We start from the raw sequence: 18754 nt of genomic DNA, 5'->3' as shown, positions 1-18754 counted from the left end.
TAGATTAGTAGATAACTGAAAAACAAATTAGGACTGAGACAATAAAAACAGATAAAACATCTCCTCCCTGGATCTGAATCTAGACTAAGACTTAAAGGAACATAATTTCACATTTTCAATGTCAATAAATTACATACAAGAGTCTACATTCACCTACAGTACTGCTGTCACAAACTATACCTGGAGATTCAAATATGATAGAGAAGCCCTAAGCTCATTAATCGAGCAAAAGAAGATTATTCTTTGGTTTGCAGAAATTGCTTCTGTTATTTACGGGACTAGTCTCTATTCACCATCCTGCCTTTCAAGTCCATAATCAGGTGGAGGCTGCGATTCAGAAAGGACCATTACAGAAGCTCTTTATTATGTCCAGATAAAGAAAAAATCATTTAGAAACTGTGCTAAGTGAGAGGATGAGAGGGCAGAACTGGGCTATGTTTGTGTAAAACAGGGAGAGTAGGAGTATACGCATAAGAAATCATCCCAGTGGTTAACTGTGAAAAAGAGAAGTGGGAACTGGGAACATGGAAAAAAGGATTAAAAAGAGACTTCTCCCCATTTATCTTTATATTGTTTTCTGTCTTTGAATCACGAATTGGTATCTATTTTAAGCAATTAAATTATAAACAAAATAAACAAAAATCAACATGACAGATATATTTTCAATACCTCCCTCAAAAAACAAGAACATATGTTCTTGCACATGACACCAAGCCAAGTCCAAGTCTCAAAATCACGTAGAAGCTTGAGTGGTCTTCCATTCTACAGACACTGGGACTTGACACTACACTCTGCCCATACTACATCTGGTCTTCCGATTTCCTAAAGAACAGTCAGATTTGGTTCACTATCATTCCTGTCTGTATATATAAATATTAGCCAATAAGTTGCTAAATATAATGACATATTTTAGCTATATCTTTCTAATTAAAAGAATACTTCTGGTGGCACCTATGGTCAGTGCTCTAGGTCTCACTATTTTACGATAGCTTGCTGTAAGCTTTGGCTCAATCCCTATATTAGTTTTACTTCAAAACAATAGCTGTAAAGTCTTCTATAACTTTAAGAGACTAGTCATATAGCCAAAATGTCACCAACTTCAAGGATTCATAAGTGTGGTATTCATAAGGAGAATCTAACATTATCTCCCTAATTTCCAGGTCCTAGGTCTTGTTGTTGACAAATGGTTACTTTGATCACACAGGATGAATAAAACTGACAAATGAAATGGACAAGATGCTAATCATAAGATATAAAAAGAACAGTAAGAAGTGCTAGGAATAACACAAAGGTGTATAAGAAGTAGTCTCTATTCTTGAGGAATTCTTATCTGTTTAGATAACTTGGTAAATTTGGTAGTATTTTCAGAAGAGTGCAGGCATGGAGCCTGATCCACTGACAGGGAGAGATGTCCTCTAAGAAGCCATATATTTAATACAGAACTTGAGGATGACATCATTTTCTGCCATATCACATTCACCCTAGTGCACACACATTTTAAAAAACTGCAATTCCAAAAGCATTTCTGCTGATTTTATGTAACAGCCATGCAAGATTCATGCTGGGATTTTACTGAAAATAAAGAGGAACACAATACCACCAGCAGCCACCCTTCTTTTGAAGTGGCACCTGGTGTGAAAAGAACACTACAGTAGAAATCAAAACACCAGGGATCGAGTGCCACCTTCTCTGAAATTCCAAGGAGCCTAGGTTTTCAAAAGGGTGAAATCTACTTGCTATTTAAAGAGGCTCTTTCCCTAAGGGTTGTTTTTCTTTTTCTTGATTGAAAGAAGTATCTGACCTTTTCTCCCTTTTAAAATCTACTATCAAGGTAAAGAACCAATGTCTTCTTAGATCAAAGTTGAAGATGAAAAATTAACTACTCAATCAAGGGAAGATAAACAAAAATAAAGTATGTATGTACTCTGCTCAAAGCTGTCCCCAGTGACTTTCTGAGCAGCAACAAGCATGGACATCTACACAGCTCAAAGTTGAGGGAAACGTGAAACTATTTTTCTCCAAAAATTATCTACCCTGAAATTCTATAAGATATATGACAGAGATGAACTTAAACAGTAGAAACTACTGATTTTTTGAGGATATGAGCACTTTTCTCTCCAGCCTATCATCAGCCTCAGTCTTACATTAGCTTTCAGTCACTGAACATCTTTTGGGTAGTTATAACCTAAATCGCAACTTAACTAATTAGTAAATAATAAAATGGAAATTTAAAAGTCTTTTAAATCTTGCAATTTCTTCCTTTTAATGTTTTTTTGAAAAATCTACAGTCTTATACAGTCATGGAAACAAATATAATTTTTATCCTGTTGTTGTGTGAAAATCGTATAAATCTTAATTATGTTGAATCGGTTCATAGTACTCTTCAGGTCTACTATATCCCTTCTACTTTTCTGTTTATTTATTATACTAATTTCTGAGAGTGTGATACTGAAACTCCAACCAAAAAATCTTAATTTATCTACTTAAAAAATAATTGTAACATATAGTGGAAATAAATGTAGTTTGGTTCTGTATTTTCCAAGTCTCCAGTAAATGTTATCATACTTTCATAATTTAAAGAATTTTATTAAAAACTGCTTCAAAAAATCAATAGTAATTAAACCACTTGTTATGAAATGACAGGGTTTCCAACTGCCTTCAATAAAATACAGTATGCTTGTATTTTAGAAAAATGCTACCTATTCCTAAGGAGGAAAATGAACATTATGATACAATTATTTTCATGGAAATAAAGGTCTATGGATATGCTTATGCTTTCACAGCAACCTTAATTACACACAAAAGCTACAGTGGTGAGCAAAAACAGTGAGCTATTTCAGCAAAAAGCAATGTGTAAGGTTGTTTTAGCCATGCTTTATGGAGCACATCTATATAAGGAGGATCTCTATTTTGCACATAACAATTATACTATCCACTTTAACCAAGATGGAGTGCTTGGGTGGTAGGTTGTTCCCCATCCTGCAATCCAGTTCAACTAATTATTTGAAATAGTTCATTACAGTCAACTCTCTTTGATCCTGTAAAGACACTTGGGAGTAGGGAAAGGAATATAAGATGAAAAATTAGATAGGATGAATTAATAAAACCATCCTTATTATAGCTTATTGACAAGGACCATTTGGAGCTTACTGTTCGTCATTCCGTCATGCCCAACTCTTTGTGACCCCATAAACTGTAGCCCACCAGGCTCCTCGGCCTATGGGGATTCTCCAGGCAAGAATACTGGAGGGGGTTGCCACTCCCTTCTCCAGGGGATCTTCCCGACCCAGGGGTCAAACCCGGGTCTCCCACATTGAAGGTAGATTCTTTACCATCTGAACCATGAGGGAAGTCCATAAAGGCATTTGGGAGTAGGGAAAGGAATAGACAGGATGAAAAATTAGATGGCATGAATTAATAAAATCCACGCTAATCTCAAGGCCCCAATTTATCCAATGATTTCATCCCATTCCTTCAGAGCTTGAGCTCAGCTTTTGTTTGTTTTCATGCTTAATTTTCATTGACTACCTGCAAACAGGGACCCTACTCAGTGAGGGGGGCTGGAGAAGTATTTTAAAACAGGGCATCCAAAGACACAGGTTGTTCTTAAGCTGCATGACCAGTCCCTGAATAATTGAGAGTTGACTGTAATTAACCACCTACTGAAATTAAAATATATGTCATGCTCACAGCAAACATCACTTGATGCCAAAAGGAAAAAGAAAATAACTTATTTTCAAGGAATCCAAAACAAGTTTAAAGTGCATTACATTCCTGCATGCCATGCTTCTCCCAAACCTTACCGAAGGAGGATATCATCAGCTAATCTATTAACCAAATTAAACCATGAAGCTTGTAACCTGTGGAGTTGAATTTGGACTTCAAAATTCACTGGAAAAATAGATTTATTACAATATAATACATTTCTAAGACAAGAAACAGCCAATACATTTTAAAATATCGTAACAGTATTGATTGAGAAAACTGTCAGAATAATAAGACTTTAACATTGCTTTCAATTTTTAATGTTAATTTTTTAAAATCTCAACTATTTTTATTGATCACCTGACCCAATATTTGTATTCTATTTACAAAATTTATTGAGTACTTGGTGTCAACCAGAATTAAGCATCTCCCATATGCCAGGACTGTCACTTGCTACTTCATCTATTACACACAAAAATATCTAACTATTGATCCTATTGAATCATCACACATAATTTTTATTTTCTCTGCTCCATAAAGCAGCAGAAAAATATTTTGCAACTACTAAAATTCATATGATACAACATATTTAAGTATTGTCATCAATGAGCCACTGCCAATCATTACATTACGCATCTCCTCATACATTACACATCTACTAAGTTGTACAGATTGTAAACAACCGGCCACTGAGCCAATAAATGACATATTGTCATGATTTGATGTGTTACTCTATTAATTCAAAGGAATAAACTCCATCTCCTAAACACAGCTTCTTCTATACAGCCACACTCCCTTCTGAATAAGGCCGAGAAGCAAACTCTGGTTTTCTCTCCCTTAAAAGTCTCAGCCAATATTTTAATGTTACTTAAATTCTTTCACAAAATTCTGGCTGGAAGATGATTTTAAATCAATCTGATCTTAGTCTTTTTATGATTCCAGAGCACAATCTGTACTATAAATAAATGCTTTCAACCTATTAAAGAAATTAATATAAAATAATGTGTTGAAGCTTGAAAACTATCTTTCCTTTCTTTGCATTTTTTGGATTCTCCATTATTAAGAACTAACATCTCCAAGAACGCACGTTTTTCTCTTCATCTTAGAGCTACATACATTGTCGCCCTCGCTTCTCAGCTTCCAGAAGGGATGAATATAAAACCAAGACCCTTCATTTCCCGCAGCATCCAAGGACACGCGCATGGCATTCTTCTCCAGTAAAGCAGGTAATCTCTTGTTGACAGTCAGATACTTGTTGCTTTTTATATGCAGTAGCTGTAGGAAAAAGTTAGGGATTACTGCCTTCATTCTTTGATCTCCTCTGTTCATTACACATATGTGTTTATATTTGTATCACATACCCACATAACACGACTCAGGGGAGACAGTAAACGAAGCAGCTCCTTGCAGACTCACCATCTTTCCAAGTTGACTTTCTCTGGGTTCCTCCTCACCTCCACCCCCAGTGCTGTTTCATATGAAGTGAGCACATAAGGGAAAAAAACTAAGGACACGTCCCTGAACGATTTTCATCTACTGATAAATAATAGGATAAACCCAGGCTTTCCAAAACAGACCAGGATGTTACTCCCAACTACTGGGTTGGCCAAAATGTTTATTCAGGTTTTCATAAGACATTACAGAAAAGCCTGAGTGAACTTTTTGACCAACCCAATATATTCTTTCTCAATTCCTGCCCGGCCACAAAAGCAAACTATATTAAAGGATAACCAAGGAACTGGAATAAGGCATCAACCCACTTCATATTATTAATCACCCCTGCCTAAAACCGGCCCTCATCCCCCTGTGTGAGACCAACTGCTTGTCCTAAACAACCTCTGCCACTCCCACAAGAGGACATGATCCTGCTCCTTCTCAGATGAAGGCAGGAGCGCCTCTGCTGGGGATATTTGGATCCCATGGGCAAAACCTTTCCAAGACATTATTCTGACTAGAAAAACTGAAACAAATAACCTTCCCGTCTATTATTCCAATCGTTTCAAAAAAAATAAAGAATGGTCATTTTAACATCTACAAAATAAGAAGGAAATTATCTCAGAAATTTCCAGTGAAAACCCTCAGGGGCCAACCCCAGTGCTTTTGGAATCCACCCTGTTAAGACAGCGTGGCTCAGCCCTTAACACTTTGGGAAACATTTGCGTGTCAGATTCTAGACAAGAAACATAAGCTCTGCTTGCTGGCACTTAATATGAAGCAAGACTTGGTTAAGAGAAACTCTAGTTATGGAGGACCACCCAAGGGACATTCAGCCACAGGTAACACACAGTCTATTATGGGATTAACTTGTAACAACCAGGGAGTCGCAGACCCAGGGCTCTCCTCTTGCCCCATCAGAGAATTGCTCTGCTGGTCCCGTGCTCTGGCACTTGGCCACTGGCCAATAACAAAACATCAGGGGATGTTATTTTTTGAAACAGCTCTAAGAAACACCTCATTGTAGCGTTTATGGTAAGGAAGTTGTTAGGGCCATTGTTTACTATATTAAACAGTGTCCTCTTTATGAGAGCTTATTGGAGAAACAGTTCTCTGGTCCTCTTCCTGAGAATGTTTGTGCTTCCAAACTTCTGACTTAGTTCTTTGTACCAGCCTTCTACTAATATGTGAATATCGCAATATTTCACATGGTCTTATACCTAGACAAGCAACAAAAAGGCTTCAACTCAAAGTTTACCAGTCTTTACAACATGTTTATGATAAACATGCCTCACCTTTGACTTCAATTTATTCATGCAATCAGTATTTTCCCTTTGATCCAGTTACCTTATTTATTTCATCTTGTTATGTGAAAGGTATTTTTGAAAATGTCTTACATTCCTTTGGGAACAAGGTGGGGCATATATTAACAACTATCCAAGTAAAAAAGTAAAAGATCTAAGTGAAGCACAAGAAATAAATGCTGATGAAATAAATCAGTGTGCATACTAATTGAAATAGAAGATATAATAACTCAAGGACAGTTCTCATCTAAAAGTACAATTTGAAAACTTCCCTCCCTACAAAATGAAAAGATAAAGCTTCATATGCTACAAGTTTAGTCTCATTAATTCTAAAAGACTATTTTATTACAAGCTTTCCCCATCTTCTTCCTTTTGATTTAATAATTTGTGTAATTCATCTAGATAAGCTCATTTCTTTATGTGTACATACCGGATTTATTCATATAGAATGACGTGCTGAATATCAACTGAAAATATCACACTCTATAATTCTGACCAAAGAACAAACTATTGTAGCCCCCAGTTTTAATGCAGGTTGGCATTCCTACCAAAGGCAAATTATTGATAAACTATTCATCTCTTTTATACGAAAATAAATAGACACTTACTTGTATAACATTACTGTATTTCACAATTTCTCCCAATAGCTTCTTATTCTCTGATTCATTTTGTTTTTGTTCCAGTTCTGCAGCATGCTATAAAGTGATTATCAAATATTTACTGTGAAACCATAACAAATAGAGCACAATAGCTGACACAGAAAAAAAGGTTTATTCTAGGAACAAAGAATACAATCAAGACTAAAATAGGTGGATTACTTTAAACTTGGTGCTTAGGGAGAAGTGGGGCAGTAACTAAATATATGATTATAATGTGTGACAATTCTCTCAGTTTAATGCTGAAATGTAGCCTAAAATATATTGATATGCTCTTATGTTAGAAATTTCAGAAAAAGGACTAAGCAGTTTGGTCTTAAAAAATTATTTTCAGAAGGAATATTGCTAGAGAAGCCAAACAAATACATTTCAAAAGCTTCAAAATACAGTTTCAATTCTAAAAGTAACAGGAATTTTAATGACAAATAAATCCTATGAAATTTACACAGAGTCCAAATCAGAAACAATAGACTTTCAATTTTTTTCTGATAGTCTTCCAAAAAAAAAAAGGGTACTCTATCAAGTAAAATATAACTGGATTTGATATTCCTGCAGAGATTCTGAATTGGTTTTCAATGTGATGTGAATATCTGAATTGGTCTGGCACACCCGGATAAATAGCAAGACATACAATACCTACACACCAGGAAATCAGTAGTCATACACTGATGAAAAAGACTTAAAAGTCCTTTCCACTTTCAGCGTGTTGCCACATCTATTCTGGATCTCAGTGTATTGCGGGAAATCACTAAGCTATGGAACAGATCTTTTGTTATTGTTGTACTTGCTCTATGTTAAGCCAGAGAGATGGAAGGCTAGTCCTTACCTGTAATTTCTTCAGCAAGGCCGCCTCTGTGTGGTTCCCTTGTTTAGCTTGCTTGGCTTTCCAATATTGCTTCTGAGCAGAATATCGGTTCATAGGGCACACCTTAAAGAGGCAGTCTGTGACAAATCAACAAACGAAAACACTGTAACTAGGGAGACCAGCATTGTTTAGATTTCCCTTATAGCTGAGTATTAGAATCCTGAATGTCTGAGTATAAATAACATTTCAACATCATCTAGCCCATACTCAGGTGAATTCTTAAATTCTACCCACAACATTTCTTTTCAAATAATTATTTAGTCTGTTAAAATACCACCTTTTTCATTAGTTTAGGGTTTTTTAAAGAAACCATAGCTAATGTGATTTACAAAGAAACCAAACCAATGTAAACATTATTAAGCACTTCTTAATTATAATGGGGTACCTGGCTTTAGAAAGTCAGGAGAACCAGATTAGGGTCTTTCTTTGCCTTATCTGACTTTGCACAATCAATTACTTATACATGGTGTGTATCTTTGACAGTCAAAAGTGATGAAAGAAGTAGAAACAATCACAGCAATCAAGCAATCACATTTCAGTCATCTATTCCCCAAGGTTACACATACCTAGGGTGAACACAGTGTGGAAATGTGAGATGCAGTATGTTATAATGATTGTACTGCATTGTTATAAGGGAAAAACAAAGCAAAACAAAAAACTAAGATTATACTCTACTACTAAATATTAAGTTAGAAAATCATAGTGGAATAATGTAGTGATATCTCTAAGTGAAAAAACAATTTTTTTCTGTTTAAAGAGGAAAATGGAAGTTTGACTGAACACTGCTTTTATTTGTTAATGATTCTGTATGTTTGTGGAATGGATTACAATCTAGAATATAGGTCAATTCCCAATATTCTATAGTAAAGGAGTATTGTTACACAAGATTCAAACATTATTTTCATTTATCTCACAAAAATTTGTAAAAATTCTATATAATAAATTAACCTTGCTTTGGCTGATGTGTTAATGTTCACATTCATTTTCATTTTTCAAATACATTTCCAAAGATACAATTCAGTCAACTCAAATGTCAATTTTAGGCACATTATTGACTATATAATAAATATATATATATGCTTGTTCTATTATTCTCTTTAAAATTAAGTATAGAATTAAATGAGGTGATCTCTTTTCTTTTTTTATATACTTTTGTTTATTCATTTATTTTTGGCTGCACTGCGTTTTTGTTGCTGCACTCTATTCCCTAGTTGTGGTGAGCAGGGACTACTCTTCACTGTTGTACACAGGCTCCTCATTACAGTGGCTTCTCTTGTGGAGCACAGGCTCTAGGCTCACAGGCTTCAGTGGCTGCAACACATGGGTTCGCTAGTTGCAGAGCACGGGCTCAGTATTTGTGTTACAGGGGTTTAGTTGTTCCGTGGCGTGTGGGATCTTCCCGGACCAGGGGTCGAACCCCTGTCCCCTGCATTGGCAGGTGGATGCCTATCCACTGCACCACCAGGGAAGTCCAAGACAATCTCTTTTCAAATCTCACTTACTTTTGGTTCTAATCGCACACATGATCAAGAAATATTACTGTAAATTACTTAAGGAAGTTTTAAACCTCAGAAGAAATAATGACTTTTTTCTATAGCTTGCAATTAGAAATAATACAAATTCTATTGATTGCTTCCCCTCTACACATATACACCTATAGAAAACATTATTAACTTCTGGTCTAAAAGTTATTGATGTGGATGAGTAAATAGTTTGTAGGTAGCAGAAAACAGACACCTTCTAACTGCTCAAAGTAGGTCGAAAGACTGTCATAATTAGAGCAGGAGACAGGAATCCTCACCAGGCACAAGTGTGTGAAACCCAAATAACTAGATTTAAAAACCGTTTTCCTTGGCAACATAGTTGATAACCCCTAGAAACTATTCCTATATATTAGTATCTACAAAGAGAATATACAAGTTTTACAAGCATGCATATGAAGGTTGTTTAGTGATATCTCCAAAAGAGTACTCCCAAAGTAATACAGCGGACTGCTCTAACTGTCCTATATTAGGCAAATAGCCAAACCCTACATTGTTTGCTGCTGCTGCTAAGTTGCTTCAGTCGTGTCCGACTCTGTGCGACCCCAGAGACGGCAGCCCACCAGGCTCCCCGTCCCTGGTATTCTCCAGGCAAGAACACTGGAGTGGGTTGCCACGTCCTTCTCCTTTCACTTTCAATGAAAGTGAAAAGTGAAAGTGAAGTCGCTCAGTCCTGTCTGACTCTTAGCGACCCCATGGACTGCAGCCTACCAGGCTCCTCCTTCCATGGGATTTTCCAGGCAAGAGTACTGGAATAGGGTGCCATTCCCTTCTCCCTACACTGTTTAGTGCAGCAAAAATACAAGTCTATATTTAAGTAGAACTCAACTCCATAATCCGCAATCTCTACTTCTGATTACCTTCATCTATGAAGAAAGAAAAAAAAAAAAAATGGGTTCTCCATTACTTCAAATCCCTAGTTAAGTCCATTAGGAAATAGTCTTTTGACAAAGAAAATATTTTTTTCCTAAATTCTAGAGCACCCCAGGAGCACTCTTAATGAATGGTATCCTTGGGTAGCTAGCAAAGAAACTGTCACAGTCCTCATCGTCATAGCCAAAGCGATTGTGAAGCATCCAGTCAAACATCCAGCCAACTAGGGTTGACTAGTAGGCTGTGCCTCTGGGTGTGAAGACTCAGACCCTGTCCTCAGAAAGCTCTCAGTCTAGTGGGTGAAACAGACATCGACTGTGTGATGAATTTTCACAATGAGACTCTGGAGAAGGTGCTGTGGGCCTCAAAGATGCAAGAGCCTGTTCACATTGTTTAGGGGGATCCAGAAAATCTTCCAGACAAGAAGACACAAGTCAAGTGTTAAAGAATCTATACTAATTCAGCAGGTTGGCAAGAAGGTTCGAATGCTCAGGGGTTGCAGCACGGGGGTATCTCAAACAGAGTCCATGGCTGGTACAAGGACAGAGAAGCACAACGTCCAGGGACCTACCAACCGGTCAAGAAAATGACATTTCAGGCTGTGAAATGAAATCAGCAACACTGGCTGAAATCCGGGTCTGCAGAGTGCCATGTTCTAGGTTAGGAGTATGTTCTTTACCCCAGGGAAAACACCCTATTCCTAGGGTTTTCAGCTCTTACAGCACGTGGAGGATGACATAAACAAGAGGAGAAGCCCAGCATGAAAGTCCACTGCCAGTGTGATCAGAGATAGGGAGGGTCTAGGCATATGGGAGTTTTAGGGTAGCTGCAGATTTAAAAAGAAAGCAGCAGAACCAACAGACTTAGTCTTACCTATCAGTGTGGGGTGGGGAAGGGTGAGGGAGAGGGAAAGTGAGGGGAGTCTAGCTGACATCCTCCCACCCTGGTTGAGACACTAAGGCTTAGATTTTCAAAGCCCTTTCCATTTTCAGAGCCTCAGCTGTTTAGTTCTCCTCAGCCACCTCCCCAGGAGGCATCTCATTTTGTAAATAATTGAAGTGTTTCTGTGGGTACCATCATCACAGGACTATTCTGGTTGACAGGAAGAAACCCAGGGCATTCAGACCTCTGTAAAAATGCTGTTGGTGGTAACAGTGGTGTGTGTGTGTGTGTGTGTGTGTGTGTGTGTGTGTGTGTGACTCTCCCTCTACCTCCTTTAGAAAACATTTTTAAAAATCTGTTTTTGGGCTAGTCACGTATTCTGTCTGATTTTAAATTTACGGCACAATAAAGGTGGTAATAATACTTGCTACACCTAATTCACAGGGCTGCTGAAATAAGCAAAAAAAAAACATAGAAAATCTGTGAAATTACTCTGTGAACTTTAAAGCCCTATAATAAGCATCAAATGTAAGGTATTATTCTTAATATTGCTCCATTCATTCAGCAGTAGCTTTACTAAGATAAAGAAGTGACTAAACACTTACAGAGCTCTCAGCAAAGAGCTTCAAAAAGTAGAGCTCTCAGATTAAACCCAAACGTAACCCCAAAATGTCAAATTCATGACAAGGTGTTCACCCCTTCATTGATGCCACAGTCTCAGACGCCACAATGTGTCTTTGTATACAGTTCTTGAATTCCCTGAAAAAGCACAGCAAGAAGTAGAGGGTGAAGTCTCCACTACCATGTTCAGTTCAGTTCAGTCCAATTCAGTCGTTCAGTCGTGTCCAACTCTTTGCAACCCCATGAATCGCAGCACGCCAGGCCTCTCTGTCCATCACCAACTCCTGGAGTTTACCCAAACTCACGTCCATCGAGTCAGTGATGCCATCCAGCTATCTCATCTTCTGTCGTCCCCTTCTCCTCCTGCCCCCAATCCCTCCCAGCATCAGGGTCTTTTCCAATGAGTCAACTCTTCGCATGAGGTGGCCAAAGTACTGGAGTTTTAGCTTCAGCATCAGTCCTTCCAATGAACACCCAGGACTGGATCTCCTTTAGGATGGACTGGTTGGATCTCCTTGCAGTCCAAGGGACTCTCAAGAGTCTTCTCCAACACCACAGTTCAAAAGCATCAATTCTTCGGCACTCAGCTTTCTTCACAGTCCAACTCTCACATCCATACATGATCACTGGGAAAACCATAGCCTTAGTATCTTTTACAATATGCAGAAGCAATAACTAGCACCAGCATGGGTACAGCCTTGACAGAAAGCCTTCCTTTCTCTTCGCTGATGGCTCAGCTGGTAAAGAATCCACCTGCAATGCAGGAAACCCAGGTTTCAATTCCTGGGTTGGGAAGATCCCCTGGAGAAGGGGATGGCCACCCACTCCAATATTCTTGCCTGGAGAATTCCATGGACAAAGGAGCCTGGTGGGCTACGTGGGCTCACAAAGAGTCGGACATGACTGAGCAACTAACACTTCCTTTGGCATGCAGGAACCCAGACCTATCTATCCACTCTCACCACCCTCCTCACTCTGCTTCCAGAACTCTGGAACCCCTTTGTCTGCTCATTCTCTAAATTTAAAGATGTATATACTGCTAAGAAAAAAGATCTCAGGGAGTTTTCTAATTACAAAGCTACTTAGTGTCATTTATTAACTAGGTAGCAACAATCTCTAGCATTTCAAGCCTCAAAGAATAATTAAAAAAAAAAAAAAGGCAAGGTTTGCTTCATAGAGCAAACATCAAAAGCACAAACAAGTAATTACACGCAAGTAATTCAAGTTAAATTAAAAAAAAAAAAAACAAAACTTAACCTTAAGATCTAAGGCCAGCAATTTTGCAGAACTATAGAAGGTCAGGAAATGCTAGAAATCTGACTAAACAGGCTATGTTCAGTCAAGCAATATTGTAAAAAAAAAAAAAAAAGTCTTAAAATTGGAATATTTATTTTAAAACCACGGAAGGAAATCAAACCTCCCAGAAGTGTTCATGTTAAACTGAAAGATCTGCTGGCATCTTAAACCTTCTAATAAGTGCTCATGGAGGGAAGAAATATAAAAGCCATTCAAATGGTGTGGAGCATGTATTCCTCAGTATGCTGCTGCTGCTGCTGCTGCTAAGTCGCTTCAGTCGTGTCCGACTCTGTGTGACCCCATAACGGCAGCCCACCAGGCTCCCCCATCTCTGGGATTCTCCAGGCAAGAACACTGGAGTGGGTTGCCATTTCCTTCTCCAATGCACAAAAGTGAAAAGTGAAAGTGAAGTCACTCAGTCATGTCCGACTCTTCGAGACCCCATGGACTGCAGCCCACCAGGCTCCTCTGTCCATGGGATTTTCCAGGCAAGAGTACTGGAGTGGGGTGCCACTGCCTTCTCCGATTCCTCAGTATGTAACACTGTAAATCAAAGAACTAACCTTCCCAAGTGACTCCATGTGCATCTGGAAGGAAACCAGTCTAAATTTCTACTCGCAATACCTCACTAAATAGTTCTCAAATGTTTTGCTTTGTACAGCTACAAGTGCTTCCTAAAATACAAGGCAGCTTTTGCACCCCAGAAACTGTCTGCAGGACTCTATTCTAGGTTATTATACATGAAGTTCAAGTTATGTAGTAGCCAACAATTTCCCTTGGTAATGGTGGAAAGAAAACTTTGTTTCATTTCTTCTCCCTCCAAGAGATGTCCTAAGATTTAAATGAGGCAAGACATTAAACCATCAGCAAATGGGTGTCACAAAGCAGGCATTCAACAAATGGCTCTTTCATGGAAGCCTGTAAAATTACCTCATGCTGATTACAGGGAATGTGGCTGCCAAGGGCTTTATTATCTCCACATGGAGAAAGGTGGGGAGGGAGAGCCTCTGAGCTTCTCCTGTTTTTAATATAAACCGGATGGAGCAGAGTTCCATGAAGACAACAGGCCCTTCCCAATGATAAAATGGAAAGTGGTAACAAAACTCTCCCCAGGGCCAGGGACAGGCAGATGAGGGGTGACTGGATGCCAGCAATTAGAATTAACAGTTGGTCAGAGAGAGGTACACATTCACTGGCCAAAAATATAATTGTAGCTCTCTTCTTGTTTTTCAGTTTCTCTAAGAAATGTATTCTGAAATACAGTGTGTTTAAAGAACTCTTTGAGTTTAGAGTATGTTTTTTTTAAAGGAGTCTGTTTTGTTTTGTTTATGCGTGGAAATTTCAAACCAAACATCTACTCCCTGATCATAATCAAAGGCAAGGACAGAGGATGTCTAAGAGGGGAAGCGTCCTCTAGAATGTTACAAAGGCCAAAGAAAATTTACTGCAGGTGTTAGCACACATTAAAATTTATCACAATACGTGGCTTCCAGCATGAAGACTGTAGGATAGCTTCTTCTAAGCAAAAGTCATCTATTTTACTACTGAAGAAGGAGAGAAATGGCCTGTAGATTATGAAAATGTTACAATTCAAAGGGGCTCCAGATAAAATCTAACCTTTCCCTTCTCTGACATAGGGAATAAAAGCTCAAAGTAAGTTGCCTTAGTCATTCAAGATAGAATCTATAGATTGAAATAACTTACAAATATACACAAGTTCAATCACACACAGGATGCTTGAAAGCTCTGTGAAGTGACTGTCTGGCCCCGCAGTGACAGATGTTGATACCATACTTGGTTTGCTCGATACAGTTAACTGCCTTGGAGCACCTCATAAACTATAGAGAGCACTGCATATTCATAATGAAGAACATCTGATCTTCACAACAACACTGAGAGTTAGCGAGGATAATTTTCTCTATATTCCAGAGAAAGAAATTGATACTTCTCTCAAATCCAAAAAGTTGGTAAGGAATTAAGTCAGAATGTGAACTGAAATCCTCTGAAATATATCTGAGTGAGTGAGTGAAAGTCACTCAGTCGAGTCCGACTCTTTGCAACCCCATAGATATCTATCTACATCTATAAATATATAGATTTCTGATATCTAGATAGATAGATATAAAACAATTATAATACTTCAAAGGAACATTTATGTTTTATCATGGGAAGTATGCCACATGAAAGTGAAGTGAAAGTCACGCAGTCCTATCTGACTCTTGTGAGCCCATGGACTATACAGTCCATGGAATTCTCCAGACCAGAGTACTAGAGTGAGTAGCCTTTCCCTTCTCCAGGGGATCTTCCCAACCCAGGGATTGAACCCAGGTCTCCTGCATTGCAGGCAGGTTCTTTACCAGCTGAGCCACACGGGAAGCCCAGTGTACCACATATGCATACATAATTAATTAAATGTTAAGACATCAATAGGAATGTTACAACATCTTAGTCTCAAAAACATTTATTACCTGATTCCTACATTAATGGCTAAATTCTCAAAAACAAATGAAATGTTATATTCTGCTTCCTCTGGAATGAGACAGAAAATAAAATTCAAATGTACCAATGCTTATTTTCATTCCTGTCAAGGTTTTAATTTTAGCACTAAGCAAACACTAGGCCTAAGCAGAATTCACTACCAAAACATCATAATTTATCATTTTCAATTAATTTCCCATTCCTAAAGTTTCATATTAACACTGACAATCAAAAAATGTGTAATAAGCAGGCTAGTTCCAAAATCAAAACACAAGTCTTCAAGTCACAATACACAAATATCAAGTCTGAAAGAAAACTGAAGCAAATTTATACATACATAAATGTGTGTGTGTATACATACAGACATAGGGCTTCCCAGGGTGGCTCAGTGATAAAGAATCTACCTGCCAAGCAGGAGATGTGGGTTTGATTTCTGGGTTAGGAAGATCCCCTGGAAAAGGAAATGGCAACCCACCCCACTATTCTTGCCTGGAGAATTCCATGGACAGAGGAACCCGGTGGGCTACAGTCCATGGGATCACAAACGAGATGGACACCACTGAGCAACTAAACCACTACCAACACCATGCATGTAGACATAGACACACATACACAATGCTTATATATATTTCATATGTGTTTACTTGTATTTTCCTTTATAACTATATAATACACTTTTATAGTGTCTCCTATGTATCAGAGCTTGTCACATTCCCTAACTTAATTCTTCTAAAAACCCTTTGAGGTTAGCATTAGTTTGACAAATGAAGAAACTGAAACTGAAGATCTATCCTAAATTTTCAACAATAGTTTTTAGATTTACTCCAGATCAATCTCTGTTTTTATAAGAAGTAAAAGAAATCCAAACATCCATCAAGAGATGAATAGACAAACAAAATGTGGTATACACTTACAATGGACTATAGCTCTGCCATAAAAAGAATAAAATTCTGATACATGCTACAAGATACATTTAGGTACATTTACTGAAATCAAAACACAACATGATAGTCTAGCTTTTCCTGGTTTCATATTCCTAGAGATGCTTAACTTCTCCTGTGCATACGTGCCAAGTTGCTTCAGTCATGTCCGGCTCTTTGGGCTCCTTTGTCCCTGGGATTCTCCATGCAAGAATACTAGAGTGGGTTGTCATTCCCTCCTCCAGGGGATCTTCCCAAACCAGGGATTGAACCCACATCTCTTATGTCTCCTGCTTTGGCAGGTGGGTTCTTCATCACTAACTCCACCTGGGAAGCTCAAACCTCTCCTGCTGCTGCTCCTGCTGCTGCTGCTTCTAAGTCACTTCAGTCGTGTCTGACTCTGTGCGACCCCATAGATGGCAGCCCACCAGGCTCTCCCATCCCTGGGATTCTCCAGGCAAGAACACTGGAGTGGGTTGCCATTTCCTTCTCCAATGCATGAAAGTGAAACTGAAGTCACTCAGTCGTGTCCTACTCTTAGCGACCTCATGGACTGCAGCCTACCAGGCTCCTCCATCCATGGGATTTTCCAGGCAAGAGTACTGGAGTGGGGTGTCATTGCCTTCTTGGCAAATGTCTCCTACAAGGACCCAAAAATGTATTTTAAAAAGGGCTGAGTATCTGCAACTCTGACTTAATAGAAGTAACAAAGTAGCAACCTAGAAACAATTAGGCAGGATATTTCATGGTCTCAAGGCCTCCACTTTAAAAGTAGTAATTTTCAAATAGCTGAATAAACTTTTAAGACAGGTAAAATAACTTTATAGTGATGAGCTTTTTAAACCATTTGCAGCATGGCAATAATAACTCCTGGCTTATACTTTTTAAAAGTTGAACACAAAATATTTTATGCCAAGTTATAATTATGTAATGGAGAGTTATGTAATATTTAGATTGAAGAATTTCTTACTGTTCATTATCTAGCTGTTGAATTCATTGTTATACCCATACAGGAGAACCAAAACAAAATCACTGTCTCATGCTAGGTCCTCTGTGAGCAGATATTTACCCATAGGAAAAAAAAAAAAGATGACAAAGTCCTAATCATCACTATTCCTGCAGAGTTGTGCCCAAGTAAAACTACTTTTTGTTGATTATGATCATAAAGTATCTCTCTCTACAGATAATTTATAAGTAAATGGACAATAATTCAATGGACATGAGTTTGAACAAGCTCTGGGAAAGAGTGAAGGACAGGGAAGCCTGGTATGCTGCAATCCCTGGGGTCACAAACAGTCAGACATGGCTTAGCAACTGAACAACAATAATTGTTTTAAAAACTGTAATTGTGCAAACCAAGTTTGAAGTCAATATACTTGGTTTCAGTCAGCCCTTTTTGAATGGACTGAAATGAAATGGGATGGAATGAAATGGCATTTGACTTTTTAATCTTATTTTCTTTTTAATTGGAGGATAATTGTTTTATAATATTGTGATGGTTTCTACCCTACATCAGCATGGAGCTTCAAGAGAGATGGAATGAAATGGAATGGGAAGAGAAGAGAAGGTAAACAGAAGTCACTGCACTAGCAAGTATTCTATTCAAGAAACTTGCTTCGTGTGTCTGTGTGTGTGTGTGTGCATGCACACATGTGTGTGTGTTACATGCTGGATTACGATGTGAAACATACAGTATTCAGTATTCCACACTGAGAGTTGCAATACAAAGTGTTTGAAAGTGACTATTCTACAGGATTACACATGAATACAGGTTAGGGTTAAAGGAAATGAAATTTTTAAAAAACAAATCTACATAAAGAGAGGAGAAAAGGAGGGGAAGGAAAGGAAACAAAAGAAGGAAGGAATTCTGTTGTCAAGAGGAGTGAAAACTGACATGATCAAAGGAAATTTTTCTTGATTTATAGACTTTTGAAATCCAGTTTTTACTTTGAAATAAAAATTATCCTTCTATTAATTGCCCCATGAAGTTTCTATATAGGCAATTACAATAGAACAGGAAGATATCCTTTGAAATATATCTTCCTCTTTTTCACTTCCACTCTAGTTGACCTCTACCTTTATTACCTTATCTATCCATCAGACAGCACCTTTTGCTAAGTAACATTTGCATGTAACTCTACATTCACCACCTATTATCTGGCATATGGAAGACGCTCAG

The 18754-nt window shown here is 38.1% G+C and overlaps 1 protein-coding gene across 2 annotated transcripts in view; it reads right to left on the bottom strand.

The window, feature by feature from the left end:
• ITPR2 (inositol 1,4,5-trisphosphate receptor type 2) overlaps window positions 1-18754 on the bottom strand; it is a 588791-nt gene that overhangs the window by 457067 nt on the left and 112970 nt on the right. For both annotated transcript variants that reach the window (XM_061417573.1, XM_061417572.1), the window contains exons 3-5: window positions 7926-8041; window positions 7052-7138; window positions 4822-4980 (exon numbers count right to left, since the gene is read on the bottom strand). In XM_061417573.1, coding sequence (XP_061273557.1) covers window positions 4822-4980; window positions 7052-7138; window positions 7926-8041 — 362 coding nt within the window. The remainder of the gene's footprint in view (window positions 1-4821; window positions 4981-7051; window positions 7139-7925; window positions 8042-18754) is intronic.

This window comes from Bos javanicus, chromosome 5, assembly GCF_032452875.1.
Source record: "Bos javanicus breed banteng chromosome 5, ARS-OSU_banteng_1.0, whole genome shotgun sequence".
NCBI classification, from domain to species: Eukaryota; Metazoa; Chordata; class Mammalia; order Artiodactyla; family Bovidae; genus Bos; species Bos javanicus.
Note: the sequence above shows the minus strand (reverse complement) of the source record. Positions and strands in the feature narration are given on the sequence as shown.